The sequence below is a fragment of the Vombatus ursinus genome, unplaced genomic scaffold (assembly GCF_900497805.2).
Source record: "Vombatus ursinus unplaced genomic scaffold, bare-nosed wombat genome assembly UNPS02000749.1, whole genome shotgun sequence".
Lineage (NCBI taxonomy): Eukaryota > Metazoa > Chordata > Mammalia > Diprotodontia > Vombatidae > Vombatus > Vombatus ursinus.
In genome coordinates, this window is record NW_020940527.1 from 2,963,882 (window position 1) to 2,977,817 (window position 13,936).

A 13,936-nucleotide genomic window follows, 5' to 3' on the forward strand; every position below is an offset into this window, starting at 1 on the left:
TGCTCCCGTCAGAGGAGAAGGCCAGGGCAGCAGAGGACAGGCGGCCCAGGGATCAGGCCCAGCAGTACAGAACCAGCCTCATCATAGCCACTACCTCCGACAAGAGCTCCCAAGCTGCCTTCCCTCCCGGGCCTTCCTCCACCTCCATCCCCAGAGTCCTTAGCTTCCTTTCAGTCCAGGCACCAGCTCCTATAGCAGGCCTCTCCTTGCTCCCCTAGGTGCTAATGGTATCCGACCCTAAAATTAAATTCTTTTTTCCCGTCTATATTTGGAATACAGAGGTGCATGTTATTTCCCTCCTTCCCCAATTGAATGTAAAATCCTGTCTTTTTTCATCTTCATATGCCCAGTGCCTAGAGTACATAGTAGGTACTTAATAAGGGCTTGCTGAATGAATGGGTGGGTAGGGGAGGGAGGACGGAGGCCCAGAGAAGGCAGCAAAGTAGAATGCCTCCCTTTCACCTACCACCCACCTCCAGAGTCATCTGGCCAGCTTCAAAATTTGTTTCAAAAACTTGTATGAGATTGCCTGTTTCCATTGGTTCAGGAAAAGAAGGGGAAATTCTGATAAAGGGGCCAGGAAAGAAATACAGAAGTGCTCCAGGTATTTTAATTTCTATCCCTAGCAAGACCTAACATCCTCAATACCAATTTATGGGGGCAACAAGTCACCACAGCCCAGCTCTTGGGCAGAAACTGAAAGGGGAAGGTGGATGGAACTGCTCCCCAAAGAAAGCAGTCCTGGCTTTAAATCCCACCTGGGGTTTGGGGAAAATCACTGCTATAGGAAGAGGCTAGGCCATGCTCCGCCCAAGAAGGCCCTACACCGATGTTCTACAAGTCAGAACTGTTCCAATCCTCACCCCAAAGGTATCCAGTCTTTCAACTCTGTGGAGGTGCTCCCAATCCTAGGGACAAGGAGGTGGACGTTGGGCAGCCATCCACGGGGACCTGAGCCCACCCAATGATACCTTTAGCACAGCTTTGTAGGAGCTGTTGGGTGGGCAAGGCCTCCTCTTCATCACCAACCCTAAACTTCTTCCAGTAGCTGTGGGAGCTTCTGCCCCTTCCCCCATCCATCTCCCCACCATCTCTCCCACAACCCAGGCTGAAAGAAACTCTCTGGCCTTGCAAGAACCCAGCCATTAGAAGGGCTCACTTCCAGAGGATGGCTTTCTCCTCCTTTCTGAGGCTAGTGACAATGGTTGACAGTCTCACTGCCAAAAGAGCTCAAGAGTCATGGCCCCTGGTCTTTGGGAAGGGTGCACACCCTGAGAACAATTTGCACTCTCCACCTTGGTGGACCACAGGACATTCGCCTTTGGAGCTAAGGCCAGAACCTCGGGCAAGTGGCTGCTTGACCCCAGGATATGGAGGAGTTGGGCCTAGTATAAAAAGCCAGAGAGGACAGGGACAGATAGGATGGACAGCAATCACAGGGCATTTGGGGTGAATGGGTGAGTCAAATTCTAGCTTAGGAAGGCGTATCAGGGTGTAGAGAGGGAAAGAGTATCACATCTCATCAATTTTTAATGTAGTATTTAAAAAAAAAATGAGTGAAGGCTGGAGGTGACTTTTGGTGGTTTGGTTTGCCAGGAGGGGCATCATTCAATGACACTGCCCACAGCTGCAGGTCATGCACATGCTCACTTGTCACACCCATCACACACACACACACACACCTGTCACACACTCCACAAATATATCACACGCTCACATGCGTTCATTCTTCCCCACTGGAATCAAGTTACATTCGACTGTGTTTTCCTGATCAACTCACTAAGCTGCCCTGTTTCTGCCCAGTTCACTGCTTTTTTGTCCCCTCCCAGCTGTCAGTACCCCAGCATCCCCCTCCCCCCAGGCCTCCCTCACTGGGCTTCTACCAGATATAGCCTCCATCATCTGCCTCGCCTGCCTCCTCCTCCTCCTCCTCGGCTTCTTCACCCGCCTCCTCAGTCTCCTTCTCCTCCTCGTCCTCCCAGCCAACGCCACTCCCAAAGTCCCCGGAGAACCCAACGATGTCATCTGTGGGGTGACAGCACAGGGAATGGGTTAGAAGTAGGGATCCCCACCTCAGAAGGGAGGCCTAGAGAGTCTCGTTCCAAAGAGTGGAGGAGCCTCGGGTCTTAGCTAGTGTGAAGGGAAGGGCCCCACCTTCCCTGCCAGAGACTCCTCATTCAGGGACCAGCAGGCACCTCCCAGTGGGTCTCCAGACCTCCCCTCTCCCAGCTTACCACAGTCTGGGCTCCCATGTAGCCGGGTTCCCGTCAGTTCTTGGCCCATCTGGTCCACACACCAGCAGTCGCCACTGCTCTGATCACATTGCATCTTTCTGTAGTAGCCATCCTCATCACAGCTGGGGATGAAGATGCCTAGGAAGGAGGAGACCACAGAAGGATTGGAGTGGTCAACAGGGCCTTTGAAGAGGAGCAGGAGGGTTAGGCAGCCCCAGAGGTGGGGGTGCAGATGTAATAGGAACCACAGAGACCTCTATCATATAAACCAACCAACCAACAAGCATTTATTGAGGGCTCACTGTAGCCGGGACTGTGCTAAGCAGTGAGGCTACAGAGACAGAAATGGAAGAGCTCCTACCTTCAAGGAGCTTATTTCTATGAGGATCAACCACAGGTCACACACAAACACACTATGAAAAGATATAAATTAAACCAAGGTAGTTTTGGGAAGGGTGGTCACTAGCAGTTGTGGGGAGAAAGAAAGACTTCATGTGGAAAGTAGAGGCTGAGTCAAGGGTTGAAAGCCACTAAGGGACCCTATGAAGGAGAAGGAGGACATTCCAAACCCTGGCGGCAGCTGGTGCAGAGATGGGAGATGGCGCATTACATGTGAGGATAGTAAGGAAGCCAGTTTGTCTGGCCTGCAGAGTGCAGGAAGGAGTGTAATGCGGTGAACCTTGGGGCCAGGTTGTAAAAGGTTTGCTTCACACTCAAATGAAATTCCTATTTCACCTTAGGGTTAAGGAAGTCACTGGGGTTTCTGCCAGCGCTCAGCACAGCCCATCTGGACAGCCAACGTTCCTTAAGGCTTAGAAGACAGTAGGAATGAGACTAATCTTCCTAAAACAGTGAGGAAAGTGCAGTGTGGTGGAAATACCACTAAGCTAAGAGTCAGGAGGACCTGAGTTCAAATCTGGCCTCAAATACTTGACACTTACTAGCTGTGTGACCCTGGGCAAGTCACTTAACTCCGATTGCCTAACTTAAAAAAAAAAAGATCACAAATTCAATGCATTTGGCATCTTTTGCAATCCTATGTGTCATATTGTATGCATTTAAGAACCTTGTTCTGAGAAGGGGTCCATGGGTCCAAGGTTGGTGGCACCAAGAAGGTTAAAAACCCATGGTGTAGGTGATTTATTCTCATTCTAATAGGCTATGATTTTGTGATCTAAATCTCTCCACTCCTTACTTGTGCTATGAACAAAGCTCATATTCACATAGAATTTTAAGCTGGGCCAAGTCCTTTACATAAGTTCTACCATTTCATGACATGTGAGGTCGACACTGTGTGATGATTAAAAAGGTTAGAGAGATGTAATTTCTGGGTAATTCGATCATTGTATTAATAAGGCCAGCAAGTTATTAATAAAAGGATGGTCATTTGGCATCCCTCTCTTAGGCCAATGGCAATCATGGTGGCAGGCTCTGGTTAACACAATGGAAGGTGTTATATATATTAATGGAAGGTGTCACATATTAAAATGAGGGGCTGAGAGTGACATCATGTCACCCTTGGAGAGAGAAACTATCTCTGAACCCAGACTACCTCCAGCTTTGGGCTATCTTTTATTCAAAGAAAGTAGGCCTTACCCAAGCCTGAACAGGAGACAATGGTGGGCCCCAGGATGGGTCTAATCTCATCATCATCATTGTCCTTCCAAAGGCTGAACTTTTAAAAACAGCACTTTAAAAGGAGAGAACTCTGGATCTCCCCAAATTATTCATTATTAATAATCATTTCTCTCAACTTAACATCCTCGTTTTGCAGAGGATGAAACTGAGTCTCAAGGAGATGAAATGATTGCCCAGCTTCACAGAGCTGGTCAATATCAGGTGGGATTTGAACACAGGTCTTCCTGACTCCAAGACCAGCCTTCTCTCTACCACCACATACCTCACAGAATTGTGCAGAGGGGCACTTCACAAGCCTAAAAGTACTATAAAAGTGTAATCACACCCTCAATTTGCCCACTTCACAGAGGAGGAAACTGAGACAGAGGTTAAATGACTCACTCAGGGTCACACAGCTCATTGATTCTCAGGCCATATTTGAACTCGGGGCTTCCTGATTCCAGGCCCAACACTCTACGCACTGCACCACCAGCTGCCTCAATAAAGGCTCACTGCCTACCTAACCAAGTCTAAACTCCTCGGGAATACTAACTGATTCAACCTGATCGCTTCCCAATCTGAAGCTCCTATTCAGGTCGGTCTTCTGACCACCCCCTGCTAGTTCTGACCCACTTCTGCCTTTGCCATTGTTCCTCTTGCTTAGAACATTCTTCCTACTCTCCCCTGTTCCCCTCCTGCCTGTCTATGGCAGCTAAGGGGCACAGTGGACAGAGCGCTAGGCCTGGAGTCAGGAAGACCCGAGTTCAAATCCAGCCTCAGATACTTACTAGCTGTGTGACCCTGGGCACGTCACTTAACCTGTCTGCCTCAGGTTCCTTGATTGTAAAATGGGGATCATGACCTCATAGAATCATTGTAAGGATCAAATGAAATAATATTTTTATCTCCTGGCACATGGTGGGCACTTAAGAAATGCTTGCTCCCTTTCCCTATTCAAACCCCACTCATTCTTTAGAGCTTGGCTCGGTCTTCCATCAAATCACCTCCAACCCCTCCATTCCACACTGACCTCCTACTGTACCTTTTCTGGTTGTTGATGAGTCATTTCAGTCATGTCTAACTCTCCGTGACCCCATTTGGGGTTTTCCTGGCAGAGATAATAGATTGGTTTGCATTCCTTCTCCAACTTCTTTTATAGATGAGGAAACTGAGGCAAACAGGGTGAAGTGATTTGCCCAGGGTCATACAACTAGTAAGTGCCTGAGGCTAAATTTGAACTCAGGTCTTTCTGACTTCAGGCCCAACACTATGGCACTACCCAGCTGCCGCCTACTGCCCTTAGCAGCATTTAATTAATTTACGCATATTAGTCATCTCAATTAGATTAGAAACTCATTGAAGGCAGGGATTGACCACATCTTACACATTTTCTATTTATCCCCAGAGCATCTTAACCAGGGTTAGACACCCGGCCATGTGTTCAATACTCCTTTAATTGGGTGGGGCTACATTTCCTCCCACAGAAGAAAAACAAAGGTGAGGTTTCCTTCCTCCAGCCACCCCAGACCAAAGCTCAGCCTGAGTGACCATAGTCTCTTGTCCACCTGGCGCTCACAATTTCCTTCTGAGAAGTCTCCTTCCTACCAGGTACTCACCAGGTTTCTTTTTAGCTGCCTCCTGGATCTGAATCCTCTCCAGTTCAGCCAGGCAGGGGGGTTCTGAAGAGGACATAGAACACGATCAATTGATCAATCAACAAACAATTGTAAAGCACCTACTATGTGTTTTGGCACTGTAAGGTATGGAAGCTACCCCAAAGGTATGGGGAGGGGGAGGAGAACACCCTATAAAAAGTGGGATGCTGTTACGACTGGTGATGAAGCTAATTAATAATAATAATAAGTAATTTGCTTCTAGGGATAATAATAATAGCTAACGTTTATATAGCACTTACTAGGAGCCAGACATTAAGTTAAGTGCTTTAACAAATATTTTCTCATTTGACACTCACAAAAGGATCAGGTAAAGGTAAAGGCTGTTACTATCCTCATTTTACCACTGAGGAAACTGAGGCAAACAGGGTTAAGTGACTTGTCCAGAGTCACACAGCTAGTAAGTGTCTGAGGCCACATTTGAACTCAGGTCTTCCTGACTCCAGGCCCAGCACTCTATCTGCTGTGCCCCCTAGCTGTCTTGCAAGCAATGCATGCCAGATAAGTAGGGAGGAGCACGGGTTTCATTTATCTCGCCCTCCTGAATGTCTGAAAGGGAGAAAGATCATCTAAAAATTGACCGGGTTGACAAATGTTTTCTTTTTACAGCATCTGCAAGGTGGTTTGTGTAAGAGGCCAAGTGGACTGGCCCCAAAGTTTCCAAGACCCTCTGATTTCTGATGGCCTCTCTCCTAGCCCCCACTCTTAGGGCCAGGGCTCCCCAGGGACAGGGCTCTGAAGGCAAAGGGCCCACGTACTCTCTCTCCAGAAGCAGAAACACCACTCGGCAGTGGAGACGCGGCCGTCTTTGTAGGTGTCACAGGAATTGAAGAAGGGACGGATGCAGATCTCATACTTGTCCAGGTTGATGGCGGCCAGCTCAGACTGGTCCAGGAACAGGTCATTGCTTGTGTCCAGTTTGGAGAACATCCAACCAATGGAGTCCTTACAGCTGGCCCCCAGGCTCTTGTCCAGCCCTGGAAAGAAATGGGATGCCATGGTTGGCCCCCTCAAGCCACCTGCTGACCCTATCCCTACTCTTACCCCTCCACAAGCCCTCCACATCCCCCTCCAGATCCCCCAGGCTTATTAATGCCTCCCACCCTCTCCCATTTACCTCTGCTGGGCACAGCTTAAACACAAAATCTGAGAATCCTAGTGGGCTCCATGAGGCTTACTTTATCCATCTATCTACTCACCTCCAGAATACACTCCTCCTAAACTATACAAAACCCACGTATCCCTCTTGTTCCTCAAGAAATCCAAACAACTGGGGCAGCTAGGTGGTACAGTGGATAGAGCACCGGCCCTGAAGTGAGGAGGACCTGAGTTCAAATCCGGCCTCAGACCAACCACTTGACACTTACTAGCTGTGTGACCCTGGGCAAGTCACTTAACCTCAATTGCCCCCCCCCAAAAAAAAGAAATCCAAACAACTGCTTATGTTTCAGGTTTGCAAAGCACTTTTTTCACCTATTTGCTCTTCTGGGAGATAAATGCTGCTATTATCCCATTTTACAGATGAGCAAACTAAGGGACAGAGAAGTTTAATATAATAATAATATCTGGTATTTGTATGTTGTTGTTGTTCAGTCGTGTCTGACTCTTTCTGACCCCATTTGGGGTTTTCTTGGCAGAGATACTAGAGTGGTTTGCCATTTCCTTCTCCAGATCATTTTACAGATGAGCAAACTGAGGCAAACAGGGTTAAGTGACTTGTCCAGGGCAGTACAACGGGTCAGTATCCGAGGCAGGAGTCGAGCCCCGGTTTTTCTGACTAAATTCAGCAAACCCGAAAGTAAATGTTGTCCTGTCCTTGGTCACCTGTTTCATTGTGCAATTCTCCCCCCGGTTAGGCTGCCTCCCTCCAGCCACAGTTAAAAGCTCCTTGTCTCATTCCTGGATTTGGGCTCTTCCCCGGGGGCTCGACATGGCAGCGGAGCGCCCCAAGGCTGCAGGAGAACGCGGAGGCGACCCCTCCCGCCCGCCCGGCCCTGCTCGACGCTCCCAGGGCTTCCTCCCCGAATCCTGCCGTCCCCATCTCGTCTAGTCCCGGCCCGTGCAGTACCGCCGGCGGGGCTGGCTCCAGCGCTGGCGGTGCCGTTCTGTTTGGAGTTCTCATGAAGGAGCTGAAACCAGTCCCGCAGCCGGTCCCCCAGATCCGCCAGGTCTTGCCCCGTGCAGGTGTCTGCGGCCAACACAACACGTGAGTGGAAGCAGGGCGGGGGGGGGGGGGAATAGGGAGGGAGTGTGGGCGGACAGTCATCTCCCAGCGTGGACTCCCGCCCCCAAACCCAAAATAAATACAGTCAAAGGGAGCGCTAACAAGGAGCACGGCCAGGAAAGGGGCCCCGCCGAGTCTCTCCCCTTGGTCGCCACTCGCCCTTCCCCAGCCTGCTCTCTTAGCCACAACCCTGCCTCTTCCCTCAAGCTCCATCCATCACCAGTCCTGTAGCCCCCCCCCCCAAAATTGTCTCTCCTTCCTGATATTAAAAAAAAAATTCAGAATTTAATTAAATTCAGGATTTTAGCCTCCAAGCCCTCCACCATTGTGCTCATCAGCTACTCCTTTCAGGACACCCAGGAAAAAAAACTGCACAGGGCCTGAAGGTAAGTTCTAATTTTGTGTTAACACCAGCCCACCTGAGCCTGGGGCTCCTCAGGCTTCCCAAGTCCTTCATCCAGCGCCATAACTGAGAATGTTAACCATAGGGCAGATCAGTTGGTGAGGGAGTAGACAAAGGACCCAGGAAACCCCAAGGCCGGAGTGGCACTGGGGCCCTTGCGGGGTCTTAGCCCTTTGAAAGGAGATGCCCAGACCATCAGACCCCCTGGGGAGTAGTCTAGCCGGCATCAGGAAGGCGGGCCATAGTGAAGGGCATGAGAAACGTGAGCTTGGGGAAGTGGCCTAAGGGCAAGTAGGAGCTGGGCTTCTATGCTCAGCACCCGGAAACAAGGCCCCTGTTGCCTAGTGCCGGTTACAGCTCCCTCCTCACTTTCCTTTTCCTTGGTTTCATTGGTCTTCCACCTTTCTGCTTCCTTCAACTTCTCCCCCTCCCTTTGTTCTTCTGGTCATGGATCCTTCCCACCCTAACCAAGTCTCAAATATTCCTCTACTACAGGGAGAGGGGAAAGTGGATTCTGCCCCTATCTCCAGATCAGACTGAGCCCTCTCCCTCGGGAACAGGCTGAAGCCTGAGCACAGTCCACGCTGTCCCTGACCTCAGGGAAAAGGCTGAACTCTGGAGAGGATGGACGCTATTGCTATGTCAGAGAGCAGGCTGGGCCTCTGGCGGTGGGGGGGGGGAAGAGGGGAGGAAGAGGGTGCTGCGGCTGTTCTTACCTTGTTTAGTGTCTGTGGTGGAGACTGGGGCCTGCTCCGTGGGGCAAGGGCACTGACCCTCACACTTCACTGTCAGCTGCTTGCTGGTCAGGCAGGCTTGCTGTTCCAGTTTACACTGTAGGGGAGGGAAGGACCAGACAGCTAACTGCTGAGCCTGGGATCCCATCCCTCCTACCCTGAGCATCCTGGGACGAGGTACTGCCCGAGCCTCCCGCTTCAACCACACCCATCCAAATAAGAGAGCATTCTCAATACTTTCTCATTAGTGGAGATGGGTTTATGCTGAGCCAACCACACTCTCCCAACTTGTCTAAGCAGGGTCATCAAATCCAAAAGGTTGGTTGCAGGGAGGGTGTAAAGTCTGTGGCTAGGCAATAAAACAAAACTAACTCCATAGGTATCCAGTGTGAATTGGGGTTCATTAGTACCAAACTCTAACAGGGTTTGCTAGTCACAAACCAACCTGTCTACTTTTTTCTCCTGTCCTGAGAACACATACATACCTATACATATGTGTGTATGTATATGTGTGTTCCCAAATATATGTACATGTATGTGTATGTATATATGTAGCACACATCTACACATATATTATATATACATATATACACCTCCATGTATACTTGCATGTTTACACAAATTTCTACCACTATATACATGTGTATGCCCGAATGTATGTACATGTATGTGTATGTGTGTAGCACACATCTACACATACATGATATATATATATACCTCTATGTATACTTGCATGTTTATACCAATTTCTATCTCTATATACATATATGTATGTATACATGTACACATTCACACACAGAGGCAAGGTGATTTAGAAAGGAGAACATATCAGCACCTTGGGGAAAGGGACCAGAAAAGGCAGAAGGTAGCATTGAGCTGAGTCTCAAAGAAAACCGGGGATTCTAAGAGGTAGGGGTGAGCAGGAACACCCCCTAGCTGTGGGGGAGGGCCAAGATAAAGGCACAAAGATGAGAGATTGAGTGTATGATGCATAATTAACAGTAAAAAAAAAAAGCCATTCTGGACAGATGATAAATGCACAGAGGGGAGTAACATATAATAAAACTGAAAAGGTAGATTGGCACCACTGCTGTGAAGTGCTGTAGATGCCAAACAGAGGGCTTCATATTAGATCTTAGAGGTAATAGAGAACCATTGGAGTTTACTGAGGAGGAAAATAATATGATCAGACTTGTACTTAAGGAAAATTCTGGCTTCTGGATAGAGGAGAGGTTAAAAAGGGGAGAGACGTGAAGCAAGGAAACCAGTGAGAAGCTATTGTACCCTATTTGCTGGTGACGTGATGGTTTACTTAGAAAACTCTGGAGAATCAGTAAAGAAACTAATTGAAATGGCCAACAGCTTCAGCAAAGTAGCAGCATTAAAAAAATAATAAACCCACCCCCAAAAAATCATTGTCATTTCTATTTAACAATAACAGAACACAGAAGGCAATAGTAGAAAGGGAAGTTCTATTCAAAATAACTACAAAATTCATAAAAGATCTGGCAGTCTAACAAAGCATATTCAGTATCTATAGAAATGTGATTACAAAATGCTCTTTTAAAAATAAAGTATAGCTTAAATAATTGGGAAGATATTCAGTGTTCAAGGTTGAGCCATTGCAATATAATAAAAGCAACAATACTACCTAGATTTTAGGGCCATACCAATTATACTAATAAGAGAATATTTTAGAGAGGTAGACAAAATAACAAAGCTGATTTGGAAGAAACAAAAGATCTAGAATATCAAGGGAAATCCCAGAAAAGTAAGAACAGAGGAGGAAATAGTATTTCTATACCTCAAACAATATCAGTAATCATCAAAACTATTTTGAACTTGTTAAAAAATAGAAATGTAGTACAGAGGAAGAGGTGATAAGGGCTTGAACTAGGTTAGTGGCTGTATGGATTGAAAGGTGCTGTGGAGGTAGAAATGATAGGATTTGAAAACTGAGCTCAGTTTGGGTGTGTTGAATTTTAAATAGTAACAGGAGATCCAGCTTGAAATGTCCAAGTGGCAGCTAGTGATGTAAAAAGGACACTCAGGGGAGTGGGAGTCATTCTTAGGGAGGATAAGTAAGCTCATAGTAGCTTATGAGGTCACCAGATGAAAGAACTCAAGACAGAGCCCTGGGGTACACCCACTGTTAGGGGGAATGGTGTGAATGAAAATACAGGAGACAAAGGAGAAAAAGGAAAAAAGGAGATAACGCTGTCTCATATTCACAAGACAGCCTTCTCCCCTTCTTTATGAGCTTAGTCTTATCAACTCTACTTCTGTTGAGTGCAACCATGATATTTCCAATACCTGTCATCCTTGGTTCTTTCTCCTCCCTCAATCATCCATATGTGATCAGTTGTCCAGACTTGTCAATTTTACCTCTAAGGCATCTCTCAAATCTATCTCCTCTCCACTCACACAGTCATTCCCCTAGTTCAGGCCCCCATCACCTCTTGCCTGGACCACTTCAACAGCATCCTAATTAGCTTCCCAGCTTCGACAAGGAAAAACACAGTTCCTTCAATCATGTAGTTTAAAGTCTGATGTGGAGTATGGAAATTAGACAAGTAAATCTACTACAAAATAAGGTAAAAGCAAAGGGCTATGTGGTACTGAGAGGAATCTGACTGGGAGATCAAGGAAGGCTTCCTAAAGGAAGCACCATTGGACCTGGACTTTAGAGGATGGGATGAATTGGACGGGGCATTCCATATATAGGGAAAAGTGTAGGCAAAAGCACAAACGTGAGAGTAGAGCATTCATTCAATTTCCTAGAGCATAAAGCAAGCAACAGAGCTAAGGCTGGAAAATCGATGCCAGATTGTGGAGGGCCTTGAATGCCAGTCTTAGAAGTGTAAACTTCCATTAGTCAAAGGTCTGGCTGACGTCATGCCTATAGGTGGAGAGGTTGTGAGTTCTAATGCCAGGCCGAAGGTAGGGAGACCTGAGTTCAGACTCTGTTATGACCAACCCAAGTGACTGTCCATATCTAAGAGGCACAGTGTCCCAGAGAAGGGATGGGTGGATGGTCAATGAAAGCATCGTTGGGAATCTCAGCTGCCCAAGTGGTCCCCGAAGCTCAGCATCAGAAACATAGAATGTAGCATCTCTGCTTCTCCTAGCTTAACTACCCCACCACCACCATTCTAGGAAGAAGGGCCTACCACCGAGTTGTAAGTGTGTCCATCAGAGCCACAGACAGAGGCCAGCTGGGTCATGTGACATGGTTTACAAAAGCCTTCTTTGTTTTCATGGAGCTTCAGGGCTGGCTGCTTGATCCTACCGGATAAAAAGAAAGGGAGGGGAACAAGAATTAGAGAAATCTGGAGAAGAAGGAAGGAAATAAAGCAAGACCAAAAGAGAAAGGAAGACAGGAAGGAGGAGGGGAGAAAAAGTAATTTGTTGGTAATTGTTTTCAGTGGTATCTGACTCTTCATGACCCCATTTGGGGTTTTCTTGGCATAGATGCTTCAGTGGTTGGCCATTTCCTTCTCCAGCTCATTTTACAAATGAGGAAACTGAGACAAACAGCGTGAAGTGATTTGTCCAGGGTCACACAGCTAGTGAGTGTCTGAGGTCACATTTGAACTCAGGAAAATGAGTCTTCCCGACTCCAGGCTGGTCACTCTGTGCACTCTGGCACCACCTAGCTGCCTTGCTGGTAACTGATAGAATAACAAAATGGAGGTAGGAAAAGCAAAGTGAAAGGAAGGAGAAAAGAAGTGTTGAGTGAAAGGAGAGATGATAAAGGGAAACAAGAAGAGATCCAAAAAGGAAGCAGAGAGCAGGATGTCTGAAGAACCATTTGAGGTTTTGTTTAATCACATACATTCTTCCTCTTTCTTCTCTCCTAAGATCACAGAATTTCAGAATTTACCAAAGAGACTTCCATCCTACTTGAGCTCTAACAAATGTTCTTCTCCTATTCACTTACCCCCATCCCCAGCAGCCAATTAAGCTAACCCACATCCAAAATAAGATTCCTTTACAACAGAGCCAACCTTTGTGTAAAGACCTCCAGGGAGGACAAGGAACCTCCCAAGGCAGCTCCCTCAACCTGTCTTCTCCCTCACTGACCCCCTACCCAGAAGACTCTGAATAGCTTCCTCGAATTCTGGGGGAAATGCCCCAAGGGTCCAACTGATCTGAAACTCATCCTTCCTACCTGTGCTCCAGCTTCTTCCGGCTGATACACATGGCTCTCTGGTAGCCCTGAGCGATGCACACCTTATGTCGGCTGCATTTCACCTTCTGGCAGGGGTCCTTGGTGGTGTCCAGCGCTAAGAAGACACAAGATTGGGAAAGAAATTATCTCAGGGGTCCACAAGAAAGAACCCAGGGAATTTGGACTTCCAAAGCCCTTTGCTTGACCATCTTCTCCCTCTGGCACCAAGCTCTCTAGAAGCTAGTAACTCCCGTCATCTCCCTTTTCAGGGCTGAGATCCCTGAGGATCCCTCAGGTCAGAGCCTGGGACTCTCCAGTTTATCCTGGACTCCAACTGGTATCACATACCCTTCTCCTCACCCCCTTGCAACTATTTACCTTCATCTCCTTGCTGACTGTCCTCCCAGCTCTTGATGTAGTCATCCTAGGAAGGAGGAGAGGGGAAGGGGAAAGGAGGAGGTTGATCAGAGAAACAAAGTATCGAAATCCTAGAGAAGAGGTGAGCAGTCCAGCTCAGTGCTCAGGATGGACAAAATTCAGATTTAGAGGGTGAGTAGGACTTGGGGGTGGAAGAAAAAAAAAGAAGGGGAGGGAAAGAGGAGAAGCAAAAGGAAGGGGGTGGAAAGAGTGATTCCCTGTGCAATTATTCCTCATTCAAACTTTTCCTCATCCTTACCAAAGAGACTTCCATCCTACTTGAGCTCTAACAAAGGTTCTTCTCCTATGCACTTACCCCATCCCCAATCACAGTCAAGTACCCTTGTATATCTATAATTTGCCTTCATAATCTCCTTCAACTCTATCCACAAAGCTCTTCAATTCGATGCCCCCAGCACACACACACACACACACACACACACACACACACACACACACACAC

The 13,936-nt window shown here is 47.5% G+C and overlaps 1 protein-coding gene across 2 annotated transcripts in view; it reads right to left on the reverse strand.

The window, feature by feature from the left end:
• Nucleotides 1–358: 358 nt before the first annotated feature.
• Nucleotides 359–13,936, reverse strand: part of SPOCK2 (SPARC (osteonectin), cwcv and kazal like domains proteoglycan 2) — a 33,283-nt gene continuing 19,705 nt past the window's right edge. For both annotated transcript variants that reach the window (XM_027861234.1, XM_027861230.1), the window contains 9 exons: nucleotides 13,435–13,480; nucleotides 13,057–13,171; nucleotides 12,056–12,170; nucleotides 8,868–8,982; nucleotides 7,593–7,712; nucleotides 6,283–6,501; nucleotides 5,468–5,530; nucleotides 2,235–2,372; nucleotides 359–2,025 (listed from right to left, as the gene is read on the reverse strand). In XM_027861234.1, coding sequence (XP_027717035.1) covers nucleotides 1,880–2,025; nucleotides 2,235–2,372; nucleotides 5,468–5,530; nucleotides 6,283–6,501; nucleotides 7,593–7,712; nucleotides 8,868–8,982; nucleotides 12,056–12,170; nucleotides 13,057–13,171; nucleotides 13,435–13,480 — 1,077 coding nt within the window. In that variant the 3' untranslated portion in view covers nucleotides 359–1,879. The remainder of the gene's footprint in view (nucleotides 2,026–2,234; nucleotides 2,373–5,467; nucleotides 5,531–6,282; nucleotides 6,502–7,592; nucleotides 7,713–8,867; nucleotides 8,983–12,055; nucleotides 12,171–13,056; nucleotides 13,172–13,434; nucleotides 13,481–13,936) is intronic.